This window comes from Bos taurus, chromosome 3 (assembly GCF_002263795.3).
Source record: "Bos taurus isolate L1 Dominette 01449 registration number 42190680 breed Hereford chromosome 3, ARS-UCD2.0, whole genome shotgun sequence".
Classification (NCBI taxonomy): domain Eukaryota; kingdom Metazoa; phylum Chordata; class Mammalia; order Artiodactyla; family Bovidae; genus Bos; species Bos taurus.
Window position 1 is genome coordinate 16,020,054 of NC_037330.1, and position 23,384 is coordinate 16,043,437.

The 23,384-nt window shown below is 51.2% G+C and overlaps 2 protein-coding genes across 2 annotated transcripts in view; one reads left to right on the forward strand and one right to left on the reverse strand.

Annotated features, from left to right (window-relative positions):
• Nucleotides 1-2,384: 2,384 nt before the first annotated feature.
• UBE2Q1 (ubiquitin conjugating enzyme E2 Q1) lies at nucleotides 2,385-12,109 on the forward strand. The gene is made up of 13 exons (NM_001206320.2): nucleotides 2,385-2,800; nucleotides 5,026-5,130; nucleotides 5,465-5,569; nucleotides 6,169-6,219; nucleotides 7,716-7,856; nucleotides 8,070-8,154; nucleotides 8,418-8,478; nucleotides 8,675-8,765; nucleotides 8,877-8,935; nucleotides 9,018-9,066; nucleotides 9,345-9,440; nucleotides 9,779-9,845; nucleotides 10,299-12,109. The coding sequence occupies exons 1-13, from the start codon at nucleotides 2,474-2,476 to the stop codon at nucleotides 10,328-10,330; spliced, it is 1,269 nt and encodes a 422-aa protein (NP_001193249.1). The 5' UTR covers nucleotides 2,385-2,473; the 3' UTR covers nucleotides 10,331-12,109.
• Nucleotides 10,422-23,384, reverse strand: part of TDRD10 (tudor domain containing 10) — a 54,871-nt gene continuing 41,908 nt past the window's right edge. The window contains exons 7-13 of the mRNA XM_005203808.4: nucleotides 21,136-21,178; nucleotides 20,521-20,611; nucleotides 20,002-20,149; nucleotides 19,620-19,765; nucleotides 19,241-19,395; nucleotides 13,120-13,190; nucleotides 10,422-12,922 (exon numbers count right to left, since the gene is read on the reverse strand). Coding sequence (XP_005203865.1) covers nucleotides 12,890-12,922; nucleotides 13,120-13,190; nucleotides 19,241-19,395; nucleotides 19,620-19,765; nucleotides 20,002-20,149; nucleotides 20,521-20,611; nucleotides 21,136-21,178 — 687 coding nt within the window. The 3' untranslated portion in view covers nucleotides 10,422-12,889. The remainder of the gene's footprint in view (nucleotides 12,923-13,119; nucleotides 13,191-19,240; nucleotides 19,396-19,619; nucleotides 19,766-20,001; nucleotides 20,150-20,520; nucleotides 20,612-21,135; nucleotides 21,179-23,384) is intronic.

The following is a 23,384-nucleotide window of genomic DNA, read 5'->3' on the forward strand; positions in this document are numbered from 1 at the left end:
CAAAATATGGTTCCTCAGTACCATCTTTCTAGGTTCCATATATATGTATTATATATGCATTGATATACCATATTTGTTTTTCTCTGACTTACTTCACTCAGTATGGCAGAAATAAAACCAGTATTATAAAGCCATTATCCTTCAATTAAAGTAAAAAAAAAAACAAAAAAACTTTTCATAAAATATGGAAGTCAGGATCTTCCAAATAGCTGCATTTGTGGTTTTCTTGGGTAAGGGCTGGTGTCAGCTACATGTGAAAACTTCTTGAGAAAGCATCAGAGGAAGGCAGAGAGGGGTAAGGCATGGACTTCAGAGACATGCTCAGGAACTCTGCTTCCTACCTGTAAATCCATGGGTAATCCCTCCTTTTCCCAATTGTAAAACAGGGATAAAAATGCTTCCCTTACAATGTTGTTGGGAAGGGAGGAGTAGTGTTTAGAAAGATTTGCAGAATACCCTGACTTAGGAAGTGTTCAATAAACAGGACTTTTTAAAAAACTGCTTTTAGTTGACTTACAATACTGTTTCAGATGTACAGCAAAGTGGCTCAGTTATCCTCATCTTCTGGTGTTGTATCTTTCTGACCTTTTATACAGTTGATGAGGTGCTCATGGCAAGTATACTCGGGTGGTTTGCCATTCCCTGAGGAACTGGTTTGAGGGCATAAGAGAGGGTGTCAGAGAATAAGATGGCTGGATGGCATAACCCATGCAACAGACATGAACTTGGGCAAACTCCAGGAGATGGTGAGGGACAGGGCGGCCTGGCTCGCTGCAGTCCATGGGTCACTACCAGTCGGACACAACTGGGCGACTGAACATGTATATATTGGGCTGGCCAAAAAGTTCGTTCAGGTTTTTCCATACAATGTTACAGAAAAACCCAAGCAAACATTTTGGCCAACTCAATTTTTTTTCCCCCATCATTTTCTATTACAGGTTATCACGAGATACTGAATCTACTTCAATTAACAGGAATTCTTAGCACAGCCTTTTATGCTCCCAATTTGCACATTCATAAAAGTGACATGTAGCTAACTGTCCGTCTCCCCAAAGGAGATAAATCATCTTTGAATACCCGGAACCCAATTTAGCCAATGAAGGCCTTTTCAACCTCCACTGACAACGTAAATGAGTAGCCCAGAATAAATCACCGAGGTGCACAGCCAAGTTCCCACAAAGGCTAACTCATTTTAGTCCGAGAGAAAGGAGAAGGTAGCAATCTGGCCAGCTGCTCAAGCGCCGAGTGGGCTCGGTAGAACCCATCAGGCCCTACCTGGGCTAACACCTGCCCTTGGAAGAGGAACGCCAACTATCGGTCTCTGGAACCTCAGCCAGCTTTGTCCTCTGTGATAGTGCCACCTAGCGAGGCCCTGGAAGCACTGCCGCCTACACCGGCTATGCCAGGACCACTGCGACAAGCCCGATAGACTTTGGACTGGGACTGTGGTCTCCTTTCATTTTATTGCCGGGTTAAAGGTTTAGACTAGTGACGTCCTCCTTCCATGACCCTGCAGAGGAAGCTTGTGTTGTCCCTCCCTGACTCACGTTCAAAACCCAAAGGGACTGATAAGCGCGAAGAGTCAGCTATCGACTACCCGTCGTACAGAACTGACTAGTGATCGATCACTCTGCGATCTCCTCGCATCCAATCCTCGGGAGCAGGCAAAGCAAGCATTAGCATCCTCATCAAAAATCATTGCACAGATGAGAAAATTCAGGGCAGGTGGTTAACCCAAGGTCACAAAACATCCGGGATGACAACCCAAGACTCCTGTAACCGGGGTCGGGTCCCTGGCTCCTTCCCCAATCACACGCCCCTCCTCATTTCAGCGTGGCCCCAAGGGAACAGAGCCTCGGGGACCGCGCGCCGAGGACAGGCGGGTGGGTGCAGGATACAGATGACATAGCGGCGACCGCAGCTCTCCCTCTTTCTTCTCTGCTCACAGAAAGCCCTGCATGTTCACCACGGCTCCGGACGGGGGAAGAAGGGCCCAGAGCAGGAAACACGGTCCCGCGCAGGTAGCCCCTGGGAGCACGCGGCGCCGGGTCACGTGAGGGGGGCTGGCGGCTAGGGCTCTAGCACGCACGCACGCCGTACGTAAACACGCACTGAGGAGCTGAAAGCGGCGAGCCCGTAAGCCCCGGGTCACATGTGGAGGGTGGTTGTACAGAACAAGGGGGCGGGAAGGAGAGAGGCGTCACGTGAAGGAGGTCGGAGCAGTGAGGTCACGTGACGGGGGACGGAGGCGGGGCCGCCGAGGAGGAGGAGGAGGGGCACGCGGCTTCCGGCGGTGGGGGGGGCCGGCGAGCGGAGGGGGGGGCCCTGTCCCGGAGGTGGCGGCGGCGCCATCTTGGCGAAGGGGGGATCAGGAAGTGCGGACCGCGGCGGCGGCGGCGGCGGCGGCGGCGGAGCCCGGAGCGGAGGCCGGAGGCTCCCGGCCCGCCGGCCCCGGAGCGGAGCGGAGCGGAGGATGCAGCAGCCGCAGCCGCAGGGGCAGCAGCAGCCGGGGCCGGGGCAGCAGCTGGGGGGCCAGGGGGCGGCGCCGGGGGCCGGGGGCGGCCCGGGGGGGGGCCCGGGGCCGGGGCCCTGCCTGAGGCGGGAGCTGAAGCTGCTCGAGTCCATCTTCCACCGCGGCCACGAGCGCTTCCGCATTGCCAGCGCCTGCCTGGACGAGCTGAGCTGCGAGTTCCTGCTGGCTGGGGCCGGAGGGGCCGGGGCGGGGGCCGCGCCCGGACCGCATCTCCCCCCACGGGGGTCGGTGCCTGGGGATCCCGTCCGCATCCACTGCAACATCACGGTGAGGACCCCCTCGCGTGCGCGTCTCCGGGGTCCTCTTGTCTGGGACTCACCCCGCACAGCTTTTTGCTCTCGAAAGACCTGGGAGGCCGAATCCCCTGTCGGGGTTCGGCTCTTTTTCTTCAGGTTGCACTTGTTTCTGACTCTTGAGATTCTGCCATGGACCCAGAATCTCTACCCTTCCTAGTCAGGGACACCCTGACATATGGCGCCTCGACTACCCCTTTCCATTACCCACCCACATCGCAAGGTTCATAATTTTGGCTCATTTTGGTTACTTCACGACTTTTCTTGACACCTGGGAATGCCCCTCTTCCCCGCCTCCCATCTCAAGGTTCCAGGCCTCTTCATTGACTTCAGCTGGTAGGACCTGGCTTGGAATTGTGTAGATTTCAGTGATTTCCCCCTTCTCAGCAGTACCTTTCATTTAGGACGTTGCCACCTGTGAGATCCCTGCCCAGGTGTCTGTCATGCAGTCCCTCTTCCTCTGAATTTTACCAGTGGTAGTTTGCAATTCACTGACCCCTTTGCTTCTTCTCCTTTGGATCGCCTTTTATTCTGGTGTAACCTCTAACTCTCCTCCTTTTGCCCCAGCTGGTAGCTGCCACTCCCATCCTGTTCCCTGTGGATATCTCCAGTTGCCCTGAGTTGTTACCTTTCCTGGTGATGATGGGGATGTGCAAGGGCACTCTCATTTGTTCTGAGTGCTAACAGTTCCTTTTCTCCCAGTGAGCATCATTCCATCCTAGGTGTGCGGGGCTGGGAAACACCTTACACATCTTCTACCTAGGCTATCTTCAAACATTCTGTGAATAGCGTTGGCATCTGGGAATTTGGGAATACCTGATACTGCATGGTATAGCACTTAAAAGGATTGATCCCACCTGATGTGGTAGTGTTGACCCTGCTGGGAGTACCAGGTCGCGAGCCAGGGGACAGTACTTTATCCAGGCAGGCACACTGCAAGTGGGAGTAGTCTGGAGAAAGACAGACTTGTGAATTGTGTGGCACTTGGGGGCCTGAATTCAAATCACATGGTTCTTGTTTACTATCCTTTTCTTGCATCAAACCAGGTCAAGGTTTGGTGAGGCAAGCCTCAGCTTGGGTTGGATGGTGCCCCACCAAAACTCACGTGTTCCATTTTCCTCTCTCACTTTTTTTCATACTAAAAAGTCAAGATTGAAGGACTAGGTGTGGCTCTGTGAGCCGACAACTTGAGCATCTTTGATAATTTGTTTTCCTCCAGCATTGAGGATTAGAGCAGTGGCAGAGTTTAAGACCTTTTTAGGTTCTCTTGGCCTCCTATGTGGAAACTTCTGGGATTGATTCCTTACCTGAATTATGCTTTCAATTCCTTAAGGGTAGGTTTGCCCCCTTTTGCTTGACTTCCCAGTTGCCAGAGGCCATCTACCGTCTTTGTCCCTGGAAAGAGGTTAGTTTAGAAGATTCTGAGACTCCTGTGACCACTATAAAGAAGACTTGGCCTGAACTGGCCCCCTTGATTTGGGCAGAGGGGGAGTCTGGTCAGGCTGCATTTGGCACCACAGCTCAAGAATGCTGGGAATGTTAGCAGCGTAGGCTTCTTTCTCCCAGCCTGCCATGTGGAGCCCTACAGCCTACGCCTGGACTGAGAGGGTGGCAGGTTCCCAAAGGAGAGGTGGGGAGAAGTGGCCTCTGAGGCGTTCTGTTAGGAGTGGAGTGGGAAGATTCTTCCTGCCACCCTTCTACTTTCAGGGTTTAGAGACATAATCTAGCTTTTAATTTCTCCGTCCCTAGCTAAAATGAAAGTAATCTGTGGTCTCTGGTTTTTTTTTCTGCCAGTGTGATTGTGATGAGGCGATCCTTTCCCCCACTGATTAGGGAGGGTCGGAGGCCTGGGTGTTGGGTGTGGGAGAACTTAAGGTCTGGAGCTTGTTGAGGCAACACAGGAGGTAGGAAACCATACTCATCCTCAGCGCAGTTTGGCTGCGCTGCTTCTCTGATGTTTACTCTTGAAAGAAAAGGACCAGGCTTCTTGGAAAGGGTCATCCCAGGGACTTTTTTCTCCTGGTCTGGGATTTGTTGGGAACCTGCCTGCTGAGCTGGGCTTGTGTGTGTGTGTTGGGGGGAGGGGGCGGATGGTGGAGAGCAAAGGGACTGGAAGTCTCGGGGCATGGAAGGCAGGCAAGATCTAGCTTCCCCCAGAGTCTCCCGTCTTGACTGCCCTCCCTGCTCTTTCCCCCTTAGGAGTCATACCCTGCGGTGCCCCCCATCTGGTCAGTGGAGTCCGATGACCCTAACTTGGCTGCTGTCTTGGAGAGGCTGGTGGACATAAAGAAAGGGAATACTCTGGTGAGGGGGCCAAGGTGTTGAGGAGGGAGTACATTTCCTCCTGTGAGACCCATGCCATGAAAACATCCTGTGAAACGTGTGTCTGGAAAGTGGGTGGTGCAGTAGCCTGAACATTTGAGGCAGACGTCCTGGGGGAGTTGCTTCCTGAAGCCAGAGGGAGAGCCCTGCACCTGCCCCAGGATTCGTCCCGTAAGCTCTTCCCTACAGCCCTGGGGTCTGTGAGTTCCAGAGAACTAGGTACCAATTCGGGGGCTGAGATCAGAGCTCACCTGTGTACCTGTTGGTATTGGGGTGGGGAAGGAGTGTTTGATGTCACTGTGATCCCCTACCCCAGCTATTGCAGCATCTGAAGAGGATCATCTCCGACCTGTGTAAACTCTATAACCTCCCTCAGCATCCAGATGTGGAGATGCTGGATCAGCCCTTGCCAGCCGAGCAGGTGAGCACCTGAGGGGCTTTGAACCCTGTTACGTAGAGTTACGTCCACAAACAGCACTCAGGAAATACATGTTACTTGAGATCAACCTGCGGAAGTTTCTCTCCAGCACTACTCCAGACATGTACACACATCATGACTCGGCCTCTCCTCCAGATGTTCGGAATCCAGCTAAATGGGGCACCAGTAACTTCACCCCTCTGATCAAACTCTCTCCTGGGCAAGGTCATCCTTCAGGGGGGATTTTTACCGTTAGCAGTAGGTTAACCATTGGGGACTGAGGCCCCTTGTTAAGATCCAAGAATGCAATTCAGTGTAGAGATGATTGAGTAAAGGGGTTCTTGGGGAGATTAAACTGGGATTTGTGAGTTAGGTGGCAGAGAACAGCCACTGTGCTGCTCTCGTTGTTTGGCGTGTAGTGGGCTGGCAGTGAAGTCGTTCCCTGGACTGTTGCTTCCACGCAGTTCTGACTGGTGGAGAGGCTGGCAGCCTTATGGGCAGGTGCACAGCTTCCAGACCCAGAGGCTCAGGGGGGTAGGTCAGAGGCTGCATTCTAGGAAGCCACCAGGGTCTGACCTCCATCTTTTCCCTCCCCACTGCAGTGTACACAGGAAGACGTGTCTTCAGAAGATGAAGATGAAGAGATGCCTGAGGTAGGCTTCTACCCAAGACGGTACTGGTAGGACTTTCTTTTGGTCAGCAGCATTGAGAGCCTGCTATGTACAGAGCTCCAGTCTAGACTGGGGAGAGAGAAATACCAAAAGAATAAAGACAGCTGTATTGACCTGGGGGAACAGCAGTGTGGTAGAAGAGACGGAGCACCCGTGTCCAACCACCGAAGACAGACAAGTGCAAATCTGTTTACGCTAAATAGTCACTATGTTAATCGTGGATGGCTTTGTAGGCAGACCTGAGCTTGCATCTTCTATCTCCCAGCTCTGTTGATTGGGGGATTTTACCTATTCCACTAAGGTACTACTTCTGCGGTTTTCTTATTTATAAAATAGGATGTTAATATTTACTACATAGGGTTGTCTTTAAGATTAAATAAGGCATTGCATGTGAAAGGCTCCATTCCGTACCTAAGTGCTAAATACTTGGTGATGTTCTCTAAAAACAACTTGGTTAAGAACTTGAACTTCAGAGCCAGACCAGATTTGATGTGCATCTTAGTTCTGCTAAGAGTTGTATGACTTTGTGGGCATGACACCCTCACCTGGACCTCGGCGTTCTCATTTGTGGTATGGGGGTAATGATAAAATAATGGCATGGTGGTTATAAGAACGAAATGAGGTAGTGTGTCTACCATCTCAGCAACTAGCAGAATAATTAGGAAATTAGTATCACCACATTCTGCCAGAGGAGATCATGATTACTTTGTTATTCTGCACTGAATTAACCACCTGCGATCTGCAACTTCTGTAACTTTGTTAGGGTCTTAAGCTGCACAAAGGGCCCAGGATACATGAAACATCTCCTGTCAGATTGCAGACAGCGCTCCAAAGTCTGGCTGATAGGGGCTGTTCCCCCATGTACAGTGAACTAGTTCCTCACTTGGAGCAGGGTGAATAGGGGCTGGTTCTGTTCTTGACCTCTGCCCTCTGCATTCTGGACCTCCTTCCTTATTTCCATTTTCACAGTGGGTGCCTCTGCCTGTCTCCTCAGTCCTTGCACTTGGGAAGGCAGGAGGTTTCTCCCTTAGACCTGGAGTCCTGGGAACTCCTGGGTACAGAAGTCACCTGATGAAACATGAGCTTTGAGTCGCAGTGTCAGGCCAAAGTCATTCTAGGAATTAAGGAAGAGTTTGTGCTGCCAAGGGAGAGCTGTAGGGATAGTTGGGGCAGGGTAGATCTAGGGAACAAGAAAGCCGAGTCTCTGCTTGCTTTCCCTCGACCTTTTCGTAGCCCTGCAGCTTGAGAACTGGATAGGAGAGATTTGCCTTGTCTTTTAGATTGTGAAGGGAGTGGGGCTGGGAGCTTTCCAGCAGTGGAAAGGGTAGTGTACTCACTCGGCTCCAGACAGAGTGCAGCTGTCTGTCTTCCTCCAGCTGCAGCTCTAAGTCATATGGGACTGGGGAAGGGAAAAGCCCTTCTCCACAGTGCGTGTTGGTTTTTCTTCTACCCCACTCCTACCCCACACATGCCCCTAGGACACAGAAGATCTAGATCACTATGAAATGAAAGAGGAAGAGCCAGCTGAGGGCAAGAAATCTGAAGATGACGGCATCGGAAAAGAAAACTTGGCCATACTAGAGAAAATTAAAAAGAACCAGAGGCAAGATTACTTAAATGTACGTGCCCTCTAGGGAGAAGCTGGGCGGAGGGGTTGGCTGGTGCTGGCTGGGAGGTGGTAGGCCGTCGGGTGTCAGGTGGGAACAGCATCCTCTTCGGGGTGGGTTATTGGTGCGCCTCGTCCTCGCCTAGCCACAGGGCACACTGCCGGCCTGCCCCTCTAGTCCAGCACGTGACCGTGAGACGCCCTGTCCTCCCTGCTTCCTGTGTAGGGTGCGGTGTCTGGCTCGGTGCAGGCTACTGACCGGCTGATGAAGGAGCTCAGGGATATATACCGATCACAGAGTTTCAAAGGTGGTAAGTTTGCCTCATAGTGGGGTCTGAATACAAGCTTTTCAGAAAGGACACGGTGGCGGCAGCAGATACGTGGATGCTGACCAAGTTTTTAGGCCAAGGACGGAACACCCCTCATAGTGGCTTAAATGGGATGCATGTCTATGTGGGATGAACCTGGAGCCTTTTACCTTTTTTTCTTCTCAGTCTGGGAGAGGGATCTGCATCAGGTCCTGCTTACCACTGGGACCATCATCTGATGACATCCTTCTTCTTCCCTCTTTCAGGAAACTACGCAGTCGAACTCGTGAATGACAGTCTGTATGATTGGAATGTCAAACTCCTCAAGTAAGTGGTGGGTGTGGGGCTGGAAAGGAAGTTGAGTAGTGAGTGCAGTTACCGTGGTGGGAGTCTCCAGGGCCAGCCGTCCCGGGGGCGGGTGTGGGCAGTGGCTTGGCCCTCTGCTGCTTGCCCCAGGGGGCAGTGGGAGCCTCAAGGCTCCTGACTTAGACCCAGAGCTGAGCCTAAACTGGTTGCTTCCTAGAGTTGACCAGGACAGCGCTTTGCACAACGATCTCCAGATCCTCAAAGAGAAAGAAGGAGCCGACTTCATCCTACTTAACTTTTCTTTTAAAGTAAGTCCTTCCTTTCCAGTCCTTCCCGGGCCTAGGCATCCTTTCCACCTTCCAGTCCTGCAGAGGCCCCTGACCTCCCCTCCCTGATGGCTGCCTCCGTCTCTCCCTCAGGATAACTTTCCCTTTGACCCGCCGTTTGTCAGGGTTGTGTCTCCAGTCCTCTCTGGAGGGTGAGTGGCTCAGCAAGGGTAGAGGGTGAAGAAGGGCTGGGGAGCTTCTGCCAGGCACAGCTAACTAACCTTTCTTCTGCAGGTATGTTCTGGGCGGAGGTGCCATCTGCATGGAACTTCTCACCAAGCAGGTGAGCCTGTCTCTCATTTTTTTGCCTGGCTGGCCTGGGCAGGGCTAGGCTGACCTTTACCCCTCACCCCTCCACCAAGGGTTGGGTGATGGGCATAAATGGCCCTTTCATTCTGCCTGGCAGGGCCCGCACCCACTGACCTGGGCAAATGGGTGATGGCTGTTCTGGGAGTGCAGGGCAGGGGCCCTTCCATGGCTGCAGCTGCTCTCTGGAGAACAAGCATCGGGTTTCTCTGGAAAGTCTGCTGACTCGTTTTCCCTGCCCACATTGTTACTTAGGGCTGGAGCAGTGCCTACTCGATAGAGTCAGTGATCATGCAGATCAGTGCCACACTGGTGAAGGGGAAAGCACGAGTGCAGTTTGGAGCCAACAAAGTAAGGAGCCCAGACCCTGGCCTGGTGGGGCTGGCGGGGGCTGTGTACACTTCAGGCCACGAGGAGGCCACAGTGGGGCTGAGCTGCAGCATCAGCCAGTGGGCCTAGTGTCCCACGGTGGGGGCACAGCAGGGCCTTGGCCTCAGGGCAGCCTAAGACTCTGGGGAGGGTGCAGGTCTGGAAAGGGAAAGCTGGGAGATTGCACCCTGTGGGACCTCCCAGGTGGAGGGTACTCAGTCTGTGAGTAGAGCGCAGCGCTGGGAGCTGGGTCTCTGGGCGGCAGCGAGGCCACAGCCGGCCTTGTCTGGTGGCCTGATGTGGTGGCTTCCTCTCCCCAGTCTCAATACAGCCTGACAAGAGCACAGCAGTCCTACAAGTCCTTGGTGCAGATCCACGAAAAAAATGGTGAGGCTGGAGCCACGACTTGAGATTCGGACCTTTGCCAAGCCCGAGGTTTCCATCCGGCTAAACAGCAAGAACCCCTTTCAGTTTCTGAGCCTTTTCCACCTGTTAGCGCAGCACCTGTCCCTGTTGCCCAGGGAATTCAGTGAGGTGTGGAGGGTAGCGTGCGCCACTCTCCTCCAGTTAAGCCAGTGGCGGTCAGAGCACAGGTAGACTGAGCACCGCCCCACTGCCCACTGCCCACTGGTGTCATCTCAGGGTCGGTGCATCATTCTCCCTTTCCTTACAATTTCCAAGTAGGCAGTTCCTCACCTGCCCATATAGCTTCTCTCCCTGCACCAGGAAGCCCTTTTCAGGATCTTTTCACCTTTGACCCTGGAGACGTCTTCAGTGATTAGGGCTAGGAGGGTGGGCAGAACAGCCTCCACCTGACCGTTTTCTTCCATTGCTTTGCAGGCTGGTACACACCCCCGAAGGAAGATGGCTAACCCAGGAGTGCCATCCCCTTCCTCCTTCCCCAGGCACCACTGGACCAATTACCTTTGAATGCTGTATTTGGATCTCACGCTGCCTCTGTGGTTCCCTCCCTCATTTTTCCTGGACGTGATAGCTCTGCCTATTGCAGGACAATGATGGCTATTCTAAACGCTAAGGAAAAAAAAAAAACAAACACACACAGAACTGTTTCAAGTACTCAAGACTGACTTACAGACCAACCAACCACCTGGCTGGAACCCTTGCTAGCAGGCATTCTTATAAAAGAAACTTTCGAGCCTCCTTATATTGCTGGAAACTCAGCTGTGCTCCAGACTAGAGCCTCCTTACCTATGCTATGGATTTTTAATTTATTTTCTCTTATTTCATGTACACTGCTTTTTTTGGTTACAGTGTATGATGGATGTGTATGAAAAAAAAATGTATCTTTGGGAAAACAATTACAGTTTGTTAATTTGAAGACGCTGGTTTTGACTCATCTTTATTTTCCTAGCTTACCCTTCCCCCGTCCCCTGAATTCCTTGAGCAGTGGGGGGAGGGGTACCAGGTTCACTGTGGCTTTGGGAGCCATGAGGGGCTGCACTTCACTGCTGAAGCCAGAGAAAGGTGGAGCTGAAGCACATGCCTGCCACAGCTTGAAGGGCTCTGGAGTGACCAGTCTTGCACCCCTGGGAAGGCAGAGCTCGGCCTGCTAAAGCACAGGCTGAAATGATGACCCTTATTCTTTAAAGCCTTCTAGTCACAGATGTTTTCAAATTTCTAAGAAAAATAACGAGGAGGCCTAAGAGGCTGCTTCACAGAACTACTTTTAAATGAACTGAATAGGGCTGGGGCCACAGTCTCAAGCATGCACGTGGTCCTTCTGATCTCAGCAACAGGCTGTGGAGCTACCATTTGTGCTCACTGGTCCCCCTTCCCAGGAAGTGGCACTGAAGGGCAGTGGTTGGAAGCTCTGTTGCTGCTGCTCTTGTCTGTTGCTTCATTTATGCTTAACAGAGAAGCCAGGCAGAGCTCCGAAGTAAGTTGTTCGGCTTGGAGACTGATTTCTTTTAAGGCACTTTCATAGCATGGGTCCTACTGGAGAGGATTAGCTTTGAGGGGTTTGGTCTGCCTACCTACGGGCCCTGCTCAGGCTCAGAACCGCTGTGGAGGCAGGTCCATGAGCTGACCTGTTGGTGCTGGGTCTGTCCCTGCTGTGTCAGTACAGCTGTGCCGCCTGCCCCTCCTGGTCCGTGAGCTTGCTTGGGGGCAGAGACAGCCTCCTGGAACCTGCCTGCGGACCAGATGGTGACAGACGCCAGAGGCCAGGGGTGGCCAAGTGAGGGTGTGTCTTAGCTCAGACTCGGCACAGCCACCTGAAACCTCTAGGCTGCCAGAGTTCTGTATGCTTTGACACAGCTATTCTAACTTTGGTCACTCCCCGCCACCCCCAATTAAGGGATTTTCATGTCTTGCTGCTTCAGGTGGACGCAGAGTTCACCGGAACCACTCAACGCTGCTCTAACCCTACCACACCCACCTGGTACAGGGTGCTCATTATGCTGAGGTGGAGGTAAAGAGGGCAGGCACCCACAGGAAAACTCATTTCATTGAGCTGAGATCTAGTTCTCAAGGCCTCTGCCTTTTCTCTGAACTTACCACCAGCCCCGGCTGGAACGTACTATAGGCTGTGTTTTTAGTTATGTGTGCTGTGAGCTGTCCTCTGTACGATGTATTTTGTAATGTATTTTTCTCATCTACCAAAGGATGGAACAAATAAAATTATTTAAATAGTTTGGCTCTAATCAAATTATTATTTAAAGAAAGAATGGGGGGTCACATTCGCCTGATGTAAAGGGAAGTGCCAGCTCCTGTGCGCTATAGCTATATAAACAGCAACTCTCCAAGAAGATCTTCCACTTTTCTCATCAAACTTAGCAGTCCTTTCTATGACCTTACGTTAGGCTCCTAGTGAAGTTACATGGTTAAGGAAAAAAAAAAAAGGCCGCATCATCCGGAACCAGTGTTCTGTCTACCAAGAAGGCGAAGAGAAAAGAAACTTATCTTACGCAAGTGTACATCTATGTCCCACACAAGGTTTGAATAGCTGGCACATGGCAGCTCCCAGTCTGTGGCTTCAGTTTTAGAGGGCAGGGTTGGGGGGTTGGTGGTTAGATAGGAATCAGTCACCCCAAATGTGAAGCATGCCAATTTATTCACCAAACCAACAGATCAATGTTTAGATCTCCCTACCTGATTCTATGATGGAATGCCAGGAAAATTAAGCAGTGGGCCCCTTCATTCTCCAGAATCTGTCAGGACAACTTATATCATGCTCTGGGGTTACAAAAAAAAAAAGAAAAAATACCCTGGCTACATCAGACCTCCAACCTCATGGAAGCTTCCCTGTTTGGTTCAAATGTTCGCAGTGAAGACACACGACACATTGAGAAGTGAGCTGGGGAAGGCAAAGGGGTATCCAATCAGTCCTGGGCACCCCCAAGGCCTCAAGAGTGAAAGGGCAGGGTGGGTAGAATCTACACAGGAGAGGGAACATGCTGATTGGAGCCACGTCACTCAAACTCTTCGAACTTCAGGATGTGTGACTGGAAGAGAAAGAGAAAATCTGAGTGGGAAGGAAGGACCGCCCCCCCAGGCAGTCCACCCAACCCCTGGACAACTTCAGGTTGCTTCCTCTACAGGAATAACAGATAAATATGCAGCATCCAGGCTGAGGCCAGGGGGTGGCTGCAGCTGAGACCCTGGGGTGGGAGGGAAGGAACAGTAGACACAGGGCCGTTACCTCCAAGTTCAAAGCACCAGTGATTTTCCCTTTGAGGATGCGATGGATAACCTGATTTGAACTCAAAATACCTGCAAAACAAAATTCAAGAACAAAACCTTGGTATTTCTTGGTCCGGCAGGAGGAGCAAGGGAGGGAAGTGAGAGGCTGGGGCTGCAGGAAAGGGTTCTGGCTGCAGACCAACTCATGCGGACAAGTCTCTGCTAGTCAGAGCTCACTCCCAGCTGCCAGGATAACGTGAGATAATCAGCACTGAAGAGGGAGGAGAGGGGGAGGGCAAAGTGAGAGCACATAAAAGGAAGCATTATACTTGTTAAAATGATTACGGGTATCTGAGATTGCACATTTCCTAATGGAAATTCTGGGGACAGAAAACGGTTCACTCAACTCGGCTCTGAGTTTTGGCTGGAGAGATGTAAGTTAAAAGACAGAGAGCCTTTATACCATGACGAGTGAGCATTCCTACCTGCTGGGACAAGGCAGGGCAGGGCGCTGGTCAGACACTCGCCTTTATCCAGTCTGCCCTTACTCAGCTCATGCCATTCCCACCCCCCCACACTCTGGGGCTGTTTGTATGCGTGCAACTGGCTCATATCAAGGGGTAGACCTCAGTTCTACCCTCACCCAGGCCGTTTTCTTACTATGAAACATGAAGGAGTCCCTTTCATTTTTCTGAGCCTTACTTTCCCCATCCATAAAATTGTACACCTGCCCACCTGGCCTCAGGACCACAGTCCACATGAGAGCTGAGCAGCCCCCCACCTGGGCTGCACACTCTGGCCCCTCTGACAGGCTTGGAGCTGCTCTTAGAGGGCAGGGGGCTCCTTACTCTGGGCTACCCTCCAACACCAGAGCAGTCAGGTTCGGCCTACAAGAAGCTCCCCAGCCCTGTCTGCTGTGTGAGTCCCCAAGCTGAGCCTCTTCATGCAATGACCCAAGGCGACCTCTGGGTGGTGCCCCCTCACCGCTGGGCACAAGCCCATACGCCTAGCAGGGAGGCTTGGCGCTGCACTTGCTGCACTTTTCCATCTTAGTTTGTGTGTGTGTGTTTCTTCACATCCACTTCTCCTCAGGCCCTTAAAGCATTCTTTCACCCTTTCACATCTCACTTAAACCCCAGTCTTGAGAAGAGCCAGAGCAAAGAAGTGGCCTCTCCATTTCAAGGTTGCAGAACTGAGGCCCCACAGGTGTCCAGATCTAAAGTAACAACCCCTCACATCATGTACAAAAATAAACTCGAAATGGTTTAAAGACTTAAGTATAGACATGACACCATAAAACTCCTAGAAGAGAACACAAAACATTCTCTAACAAAAATCATAGCAATATTTTCTTAGATCAGTCTCGCAAGGCAAGAGAAATAAAAGCAAAAATAAGCCAATGGAACCTAATCAAATTTAAAAGCTTTTCCACAGCAAAAGAAACCATAAAATAAAAAGACAACAGACAGACTTGGAGAAAATACTGGCAAATGATGCAACCAACAAGGGGTTAATTTCAAAAATATACAAACAGTTCATACAGTTCAACATCAAAAAAACAAACAACCCAATAAAAAAAACGGGCAATAGGGGCTTCCCTGGTGGCTCAGTGGTAAAGAATCTGCCTGCCAATGCAGGAGACACGGTTTCCATCCCTGGTCCAGGAAGATCCCACCCACTGCAGAGCAACTCAGCTCATGCATAACTACTGAGCCGGTGCTCTAGAGCCCAGGAACCGCAGCTACTGAGCCCACGTGCTCAACTGCTGAACACCATGTGCCCTCGAGCCTGCGCTCCACAACGAGAGAAGCCACCACAGTGAGAAGCGGGCGCACAGAGAGGGCAGCCCCCACTTGCCGCAACGAGAGAAAAGCTTGCGCAGCAACGAAGACTCAGCACAGCCAAAATAACCAAATAAATAAAATTATTTTTTAAATGGGCATTAGACCTGAATAGACACAGAGGTGGCCAATAGGTACATGAAAAGATGCTCAACATAGCTAATTACTAGAGAAATGCAAATCAAAACCACAATGAGCTATCACCTCACACCAGTCAGAATGGCCATCTTCACCAAGTTCACAAATAATGCTGGAGAGGGTGTGGAGAAAAAGTAACCCTCCTGTACTGTTGGTGGGAATATAAATTGGTGCAGCCACTATGGAGAACAGTATTTATTGTTGTCGTTTAGTTGTTAGATCCTGTCCGACTCTTTTGGAACCCCTGGACTGTAGCCTGCCAGACTCCTCTGTCCGTGGGATTTTCCCAGGCAAGAACACTAGAGTAGGTTGCCATTTTCTTCTTCAGGGGATCTTCCCCACCCAGAGATCGAACTTGTGTCTGCTGCCTTGGCAGACAGATTCTTCACCACAGAGTCACCTGGGAAGCCCTGGAGAAGAGTATGGAGGTTCCTTAAAAAACTAAAAATAGAGTTACCATAGGATGCAGCAATCCTACTCCTGGGCATATATCCAGAAAAAACAAAAACTCCCAACTCAAAACAATACATGTGCCCCAGAGACTTCCCTGGGGGTTCAGGGGCTAAGACATCACACTCCCAATGCCAGGGGCCCAGGTTTGATCCTTGGTCAGGGAACTAGATCCTTCCTGCATGCTGCTACTAAGAGTTCACTGCTGCATCTGAAAAGATCCTGCAAGCCACAATTGAGACCCAACACAGCCAAATAAATAAAAGATACATGCACCCTGAAGTTCACAGCAGCAGGATTTATAATAGCCAAGGCATGAGAGCAACCTACGTGTCCATCAGCAGAGGAGTGGACAAAGAAACCACAGAAAAAGAACGAAACAACGCCATCTGCAGCAACAGGGATGGATCTAGGGATTATCATATTAAGGGAAGTCAGATAGAGAAAGCCAAATATTATGTGATATCACTTATAATTGGAGTCTAAAAAATAAAACAAATGAAAATATTTACAAAACAGAAACAGATTTAGAGACACAGAAAACAAAATTATGGTTACCGACGGGGTGGGGAAAGGATGAATTAGGAGTATGGAATTAATAGAGCACCAAATGCGAAGAGCTGACTCACTGGAAAAGACCCTGATGCTGGGAAAGATTGAGGGCAGGAGGAGAAGGGGAGGACAGAGGATGAGATGGTTGGATGGCAGCACCGACTCGATGGACATGGGTTTGGGTGGACTCCGGGAGTTGGTGATGGACAGGGAGGCTGGCGTGCTGCGGTTCATGGGGTCGCAGAGTCGGACACGACTGAGTGACTAAACTGAACCATTATATGTAAAACAGGTAAACAAGAAGGATTTAAAATATAGCACAAGGAATTATGGGGGTTCCCAGGAGGCTCAGTGGGTAAAGAACCTGCCTGCAATGCAGGAGACACAGGCAGGTACAGATTTCACCCTGGGGTCAGGGAGATCCCTTGGAGGAGGGCATGGCAACCCACTCTGGTATTCTTGCCTGGAGAATCTCACGGACAGAGGAGCCTGGCAGGCTACAGTCCACAGGGTCTCAAAGAGTCAGACACTACTGAAATGACTGAGCACGCACACACAGGGAACTACAGTGAATATCCTGTAATAACCTCTTATGGAAAAGAAACTTAAAGATATATATAAATACACACACACACACACACACACACAACTGAATACACAGAAGAACTGTACAAAAAAGGTCTTGATGATGCAGATAACCTCAATGGTGTGGTCACTCACCTAGAGCCAGACATCCTGGAATGTGAAGTCAAGTGGGCTTTAGGTAGCCTTACTGCCAATTAAGTTAGTAGAAGTGATGGAATTCCAGCTGAGATATTTAAAATACAAAAAGATGATGGTGTTAAAGTGCTGCACTCCATATGTCAGCAAATTTGGAAAACCCAGCAGTGGCCACAAGACTGGAAAAAGTCAGTTTTCATCCCAGTTCCAAAGAAGGGCAGCACTGAAGACTGTTCAAACTCCTGGACAATTGCGTTCACTTCCCATGCTAGTAAGGTTATGTTCAAAATCCTTCAAAGGCTTCAGCAGTACTTAAATCGAGAAATTTCAGATATACAAGCTTGGTTTAGAAAAAGCAGAGGAACCAGAGAACAAACTGCCAACGTTCGTTGGATCAAAGAAAGCAAGGGAATTTTGGAAAAGCATCTACTTCAGTTTCATTGACTACACAAAAGCCTTTGACTGTGTGAATCGTAACAAATTTCAAAATTCTTAAAGAGACGGGAATACCAGACCATCTTACCTGTCTCATGAGAAACCTGTATGCAGGTTAAGAAGCAACAGTTAGAACCCTGTATGGAACAACTGACTGGTTCAAAATTGGGAAAGGAGTATGACAAGGCTGTATATTGTCACCCCGTTTATTTAACTTATATGCAGAGTACATCATGTGAAACACTGGGCTGGATGAGTTACAAGCTGGAATCAGATTGCTGGGAGAAATATCAACAAGCTCAGATTTGCAGATGATACCACTCTAATGACAGAAAGCAAAGAGGAACTAAAGAGCCTCTTGATAAGGGTGAAAGAGGAGAGTGAAAACACTGGCTTAAAACTCAACATTAAAAAAACTAAGATCATGGCATCTGGTCCCATTCAGTTCAGTTCAGTTCAGTCGCTCAGTCGTGTCTGACTCTTTGCAACCCCATGAATCGCAGCACGCCAGGCCTCCCTGTCCATCTCCCAGATCTCCCAGAGTTCACTCACACTCACGTCCATCAAGTTGGTGATGCCATCCAGACATCTCATCCTCTGTCGTCCCCTTCTCCTTCTGCCCCCAATCCCTCCCAGCATCAGAGTCTTTCCCAATGAGTCAACTCTTCGCATGAGGTGGCCAAAGTATTGGAGTTTCAGCTTCGGCATCATTCCTTCCAAAGAACACCCAGGGCTGATCTCGTTTAGAATGGACTGGTTGGATCTCCTTGCAGTCCAAGGGACTCTCAAGAGTCTTCTGGTCCCATTACTTCATGGCAAATAAAAGTGGAAGAAGTGGAAGTAGTGACAGATTTTCTCGTCAACTTGGGCTCCAAAATCACTGCAGATGGTGACTGCAGCCATGAAATTAAAGTTGTTTGCTCCCTGGAAGGAAGGCTAAATAACATATTAAAGGACAAACCTAGATAGCATATTAAAAAGCAAAGACATCACTTTGCCAACAAAGATCCGTAGTCAAAGCTATGGTCTTTCCACTATGGATGTGAGAGTTGGGCCATAAAGAAAGGTGAATACCGAAGAACTGATGCTTTTGAACTGTGGTCTAGAGAAGACTCTTGAGAGTCCCCTGGACAGCAAGGAGATCAAACCAGTCAGTCCTAAGTGAAGTCAACCCTGAATACTCATTGGAAGGACTGATGCTGAAGCTGGAAGCTCCGATACTTTGGCCACCTGAGTTGGTCAATAGGCAACTCATTGGAAAAGACTCTGATGCTGGGAAAGACTGAAGGCAAAAGGAGAAGAGGGTGACAGAGGATGAGACAGTCGGATGTGGCATCACTGACTCAATGGACATGAACTTGGGTGAACTCTGGGAGCTGGCGTGGGACAGGGAGACCCGGCATGCCACAGTCCATGGGGGTCACAAACAGTCAAACAGGACAACTGAACAGCAGCAGCAAATAACTGAATCCCTTTGCTGTAGACCTGAAACACAATATTGTATATCAATTATACTTCAGTTAAAAAACATAAAATGATAAACATCACATCAGGGAACAGCCTTGTGTCCACTGCTCTAACCCCTATCATTGGTCTTCAAATACCACTTTTCTTCTACAAAGAATCCCTCTCTGAAGAAATCTTAAGCGAAACTCAATGTACATGAAATAGATGGCAGCTGAGCAGTTCTGGCAGAAGCAAGAGTGGGAGGCCTGCCCTCCCCTCACCCCACCCAGAGAACCCAGCCTTCAGGCAGCACCTGAGGTCCCCTCCCAGATCTTGTTGTTCGGAGAGACCAGGTATGAAAACCAAATTCTCCAGAACGCTCGGCAAGGGGCAGATGCTGAAAACTAGGGTGAGACCAGAACAACAGAGCCTGAAGGGAAGGCATCCCAGGGGCCTTGGCTGCCCCTACGCAGAAGCCATTCCCGCTCAGGTGCCCGGAGGAACGCACAGCATCTACCGTCCCCTGGGTCCTCTGGAGGAGGGTGGAGGGAGCCTTACCTTTCTCCAGCATGAAGGGCTGAGTCAGCGGGGGGATGGTCCAGAAGTTATCACCGTCCAGGGTGCGCAGGGACTGCACAGGGATGGTGGCCGATCGGCCAAAATCCACGAACATGACCACCACCCAGGAGTCCACGCGGTCCAGCACCCAGCACCTGGCCAGAGGGACGGAGAAGAGGTTTGTCCCACCTGGTGCCACACAGAGCAGTCTTCATGGAGAGGGCTGGAAGCTCTGGGCTAGGAAGAGAAAGAGCTTCCTACGCTGTTCCCCGCCTTGGGTGGAGAGGTGATCACAGGAATGATCTTGAGAGAAGCAGCAGCAAAGACACGGGAGTCCGCAGGATGGAGAGGCAAGCCTCCAGCCCTGCCCGGCACACACCTGTTCCAGGCCGGGCCGTAATCGCCCAGGTGGTATTTGGCCAGACCGCGCGTCCCGCGCCGCACCGCTGAGTCCTGCAGGTAGGGCTGCCGCTCCTCCGCCTCGGCCAGGGCGCTGAACAGGGCCTGCATGTTCTGGTGCAGTGTCTGTGGACGGTACAAATGCCGCGGGCCTCGCTGCCTGTCCGTATCACACGTCTGTCTTGGCAGGTATCACCTGTTACATCAGCACCACTGATCCACCCCAAGGGAACCCAAGGTACGAGGTGGGAGAGAGAGTGAGGCCGAACCAGGGATCAAAGTACGGCCCCTGTGGATCCTCACCCCAGGGGGGCCGCACGAGGAGGGATCCAAGCCCCAGAGGACCACCAGTAAGCCCGTACCTCAGTGATGTGCATGGCCCAGAAGAAGGGGGTCTGAGGGACAGTACTGGTCACCAACAGCCCCACCTCCCCGCTGATGCTGGGGATGGTGGCCAGCCAGCCCAGGTCTCGGAAACATTCCCTTAGGAGCAGCACCAAGAAGGACCCTCTGTGCGAAGGGCAGGGAACAGAGGGAAGGGGGTGAACACAGAACAATCTGACCGCCTGTCCTGGGGATGCTGGGCAGGAGAGTCACCTTGACAAGAGGGCTGTGGCCCTCCCCAGGGTGGGGACAAGACAAGTGCCTCGGACACTCTGATCTCAGGGCATCCAGGGTGGGGAGAGTCCCAGGCCATCACCATACAGAAAAGGAGACGGACTTTGTAAGTCACGATGGGTCACGGCCTTAGTGCTTGGGTCTGATGCGGGAGTTCTGAAAACTTGATTCCCCACCCTCATACCATCCCTGCCCCCACCCTCTAGGGACCGAGCAGACGTTTGCAATTGCCATTTGCTGGTGGCCTCTACACCTCCGCTCACCTCATTTCCATGGGAACTGCAAAGAAGCTTGTCTTGGATTTTTCTGTCTCACAGGGCTCACCAGAAGCTTTAGGAGTGAGCTGTGGACAAGCTGGAAGGCAGAAAGTGGAGTCCTGGAGGCACCAGGGCGGTCTCAGAGGGCTGCCCCCCACCTCCTCCTCAAGAGACCCCAGAGGTAGGATGAGATGGGCGGTGAAGCTACATCCTGCCCGGTCTCAGCCTCTAGACCCTCTAGGGGAGGGTGTGCTGGATGATCTTTCGTCAACAAAGCATCCCAGGGACCTCCCTGGTGGTCCAGTGGCTGGGATTTCACCCGCCACTGCAGGGAGTGCGTTTTCAGCCCCCGGTTGGGGAGCTAGAATCCCACATGCCTCATGGCCAAGGGACCAAACCACAGAACAGAGGCAATGTTGTAACAAATTCAACAAAGACCTTAAAAATGGTCCACATCAAAAAAAAAAAAATCTTAAAAAAAAAAGAAGGCATCCTAGAGGAATAAAAATATTTTCCACACTGAGGGGTCAATGCGGGACAAAGCTGGAAGGAGGCTGGGAGAGGTAAATCGGGAGCTGCAAAGGCACATCCTGGGAACAGATGGCAGCTGGGGAATCTCACCAGTGGTTCCAGCAAATCCTTGAGCAGAGGCCTTCTCTGAAATCTAGGGAGAAAGAGAAAAGGCATCACTCAGACATGGCGGTGTTCATCTCACTGTTTACATACTGGGTCTCTCCAAGTGGATTTGGATGAGACCAGCAACAGCCCCTGGACTGACACAGGCTTCAGCTGACTTTGGGGACCCCCCATCCCGCTTTCTCCATTCTCTCAGGGGATCCTGAGCCAAGTAAAGACAGGAGGTTCAGGAGCAGGGAGCGGGGAGGGAGGGCATGCTGCCAGGAACGCTCACCAGGACCTGCAGGCACAGAAGCCCAGCACTGCTTAGCCCCAAGGCCCCTGTGGGCACTTCTCCGGAAAGAGGAGGAGAAAGGGGTAGGGATGGCTACTCTGGTGCAGGTCTGGGTTGAGACAGACTACAGACCTGCAGCCCCCAATCCACACTGGCTTCCCTTTGTCAACTGTCCTGATCTGGAAAACCCCCACCCTGGTTACACCCACAGATCTGCCTGCCCGGCTACGTTCCTGCTTCCCCCACACCTCCCCACTGCCAGAGAACACACACAGCCGCTGTTCTCCAGTGGACATGCCACAATCCTTCCATAAGCCCCTAGTGAGTTTCCTTCTTTCCCTCCAATGGATGACACCTCACCCCCTCCGCTCTTCAAACCCTCCACACCTCACACCCAACACCCACCCTGTGAACTTGCTTCTTCATCAGGAAGTTCCTGATGAAGCAACTGGAAGCGGGGGACCCCCTCATCCTCTCACCACCCAAACCACCCCCCACCCCGCTCTCTCTGCCCATTACTGTGGCCACCAAGCACCTTCCCACTGTGCTTACAGAGAAAACCCAAAGTCCCCACGTGGGCCCGCCAAGGCCACCACGATCTACCCTCTTTCCACTGACCTCTTCTCTGCCCACTCACCCTTGAGGCATGTGCAGGCAGTCCCTCTGTCTAGCATGTTCGTTCCCTGGTCTTCCCACTGTTGGCTGACTTTACACCCAGATCTCAGCCGCCACTTCCTCACGGAGAGGAACCCTAAGAGCCGTTTCAGTGGCCCCTCTGCTCTCCATCACCTCACCTCATTTTAGTCCTACGTTTGCCTCTTCCTACTGAGACAGGCTGGGCCTGGGACCCTTTGCTGCAGTGCTCGCAACCGGACAAATGTCTCCTCCAACAATAAAATACAAGGAAACTCTAAGGGACTAAAAATAACTGCGTGTGCGTGCAGTCAGGGAGAATCATGGACAAGATACGAAAAAGATGGGAAACCCAAACCCAATGCCACTTCTGAAGACTGGGAGCAAAAGCAGGGTGCTGTACCTGCCCCATGCACAAAGACATGGGCTCACCACCGAAGCCACCTCTCTGGCCTGAGCCCTGGACACGCCCCTGCTCACCCCATGTAAGGACCCAGCTGAGCCCACCTTGGGAACTAGCAAGAAAGCTTGGTGCTCGTTTCCCCTCCTGGTACTGCTGCAGAGGGGGACCCAGTAAAGCCTTGCCTGAATTTCTTGTCTGGCCTCTAATCAATTTCTACAGATTAAGGAGGCCAAGAACCCTGGTTGGTAATACTATCTGACATTTTCTTTTTCCTCTTTTTTTTGGGGGGGGGACGGCATTTTCTTATTTATTCACTTTTTTACGGGTTTACTGTATGTGTATTTCCACTGGAATTTAAGCCTGATGTGAACCACAACTCTCTTCTGACAACTACCTTCATGGCCAAGGAAACCTCAGGGAACAGTGTCTGAGACATGTTAAGTAAATATATGTGAGAGAAAGAGACAGAAGGAAAGAGAGAGGAGGAGGGAGGAAGGAGAAATGAACTGGGGCAAATTCTTAATATAAACCTTGGTTTCCTCTTCAATACCATGAATCATACCTGATGTGAGGATCTACTTTGGTCAGCATCTGTTCAGGACACGACACAAAACAGATGCTTGATAAATTGAAGAGAGGTCAAGGGACTTCCCTGATGGTCCAGAGCTTAAGAGTCCACCTGCCAATGCAGGGGACACAGGTTCAGTCCAGGAATATCCCACATGCTGCAGGGCAACGAAGCCCAGGCGACACAGCACCTGAAGCCCGCACACCCCAGAGCCCGTGCTCCGCAACAAGAGAAGCCACCGCAAAGAGAAGCCCCTGGGCCACACCCAGAGAGTAGACCCTGCTTGCCGCAACCGAAAAAAGCCCAAGTACAGCAACGAAGACCCAATGTAGCCAATAAATAAACAGAATTTTAAA

Excerpts from the sequence above, each read along its gene's own strand:
- UBE2Q1 (NM_001206320.2), top strand. The coding sequence starts at position 2,474 with ATGCAGCAGCCGCAGCCGCAGGGGCAGCAGCAGCCGGGGCCGGGGCAG. Across the intron at positions 5,570-6,168 it reads AGCCCTTGCCAGCCGAGCAG|TGTACACAGGAAGACGTGTC; the intron begins GTGAGCACCTGA and ends TCCCCACTGCAG. Across the intron at positions 8,479-8,674 it reads TGGAATGTCAAACTCCTCAA|AGTTGACCAGGACAGCGCTT; the intron begins GTAAGTGGTGGG and ends GTTGCTTCCTAG.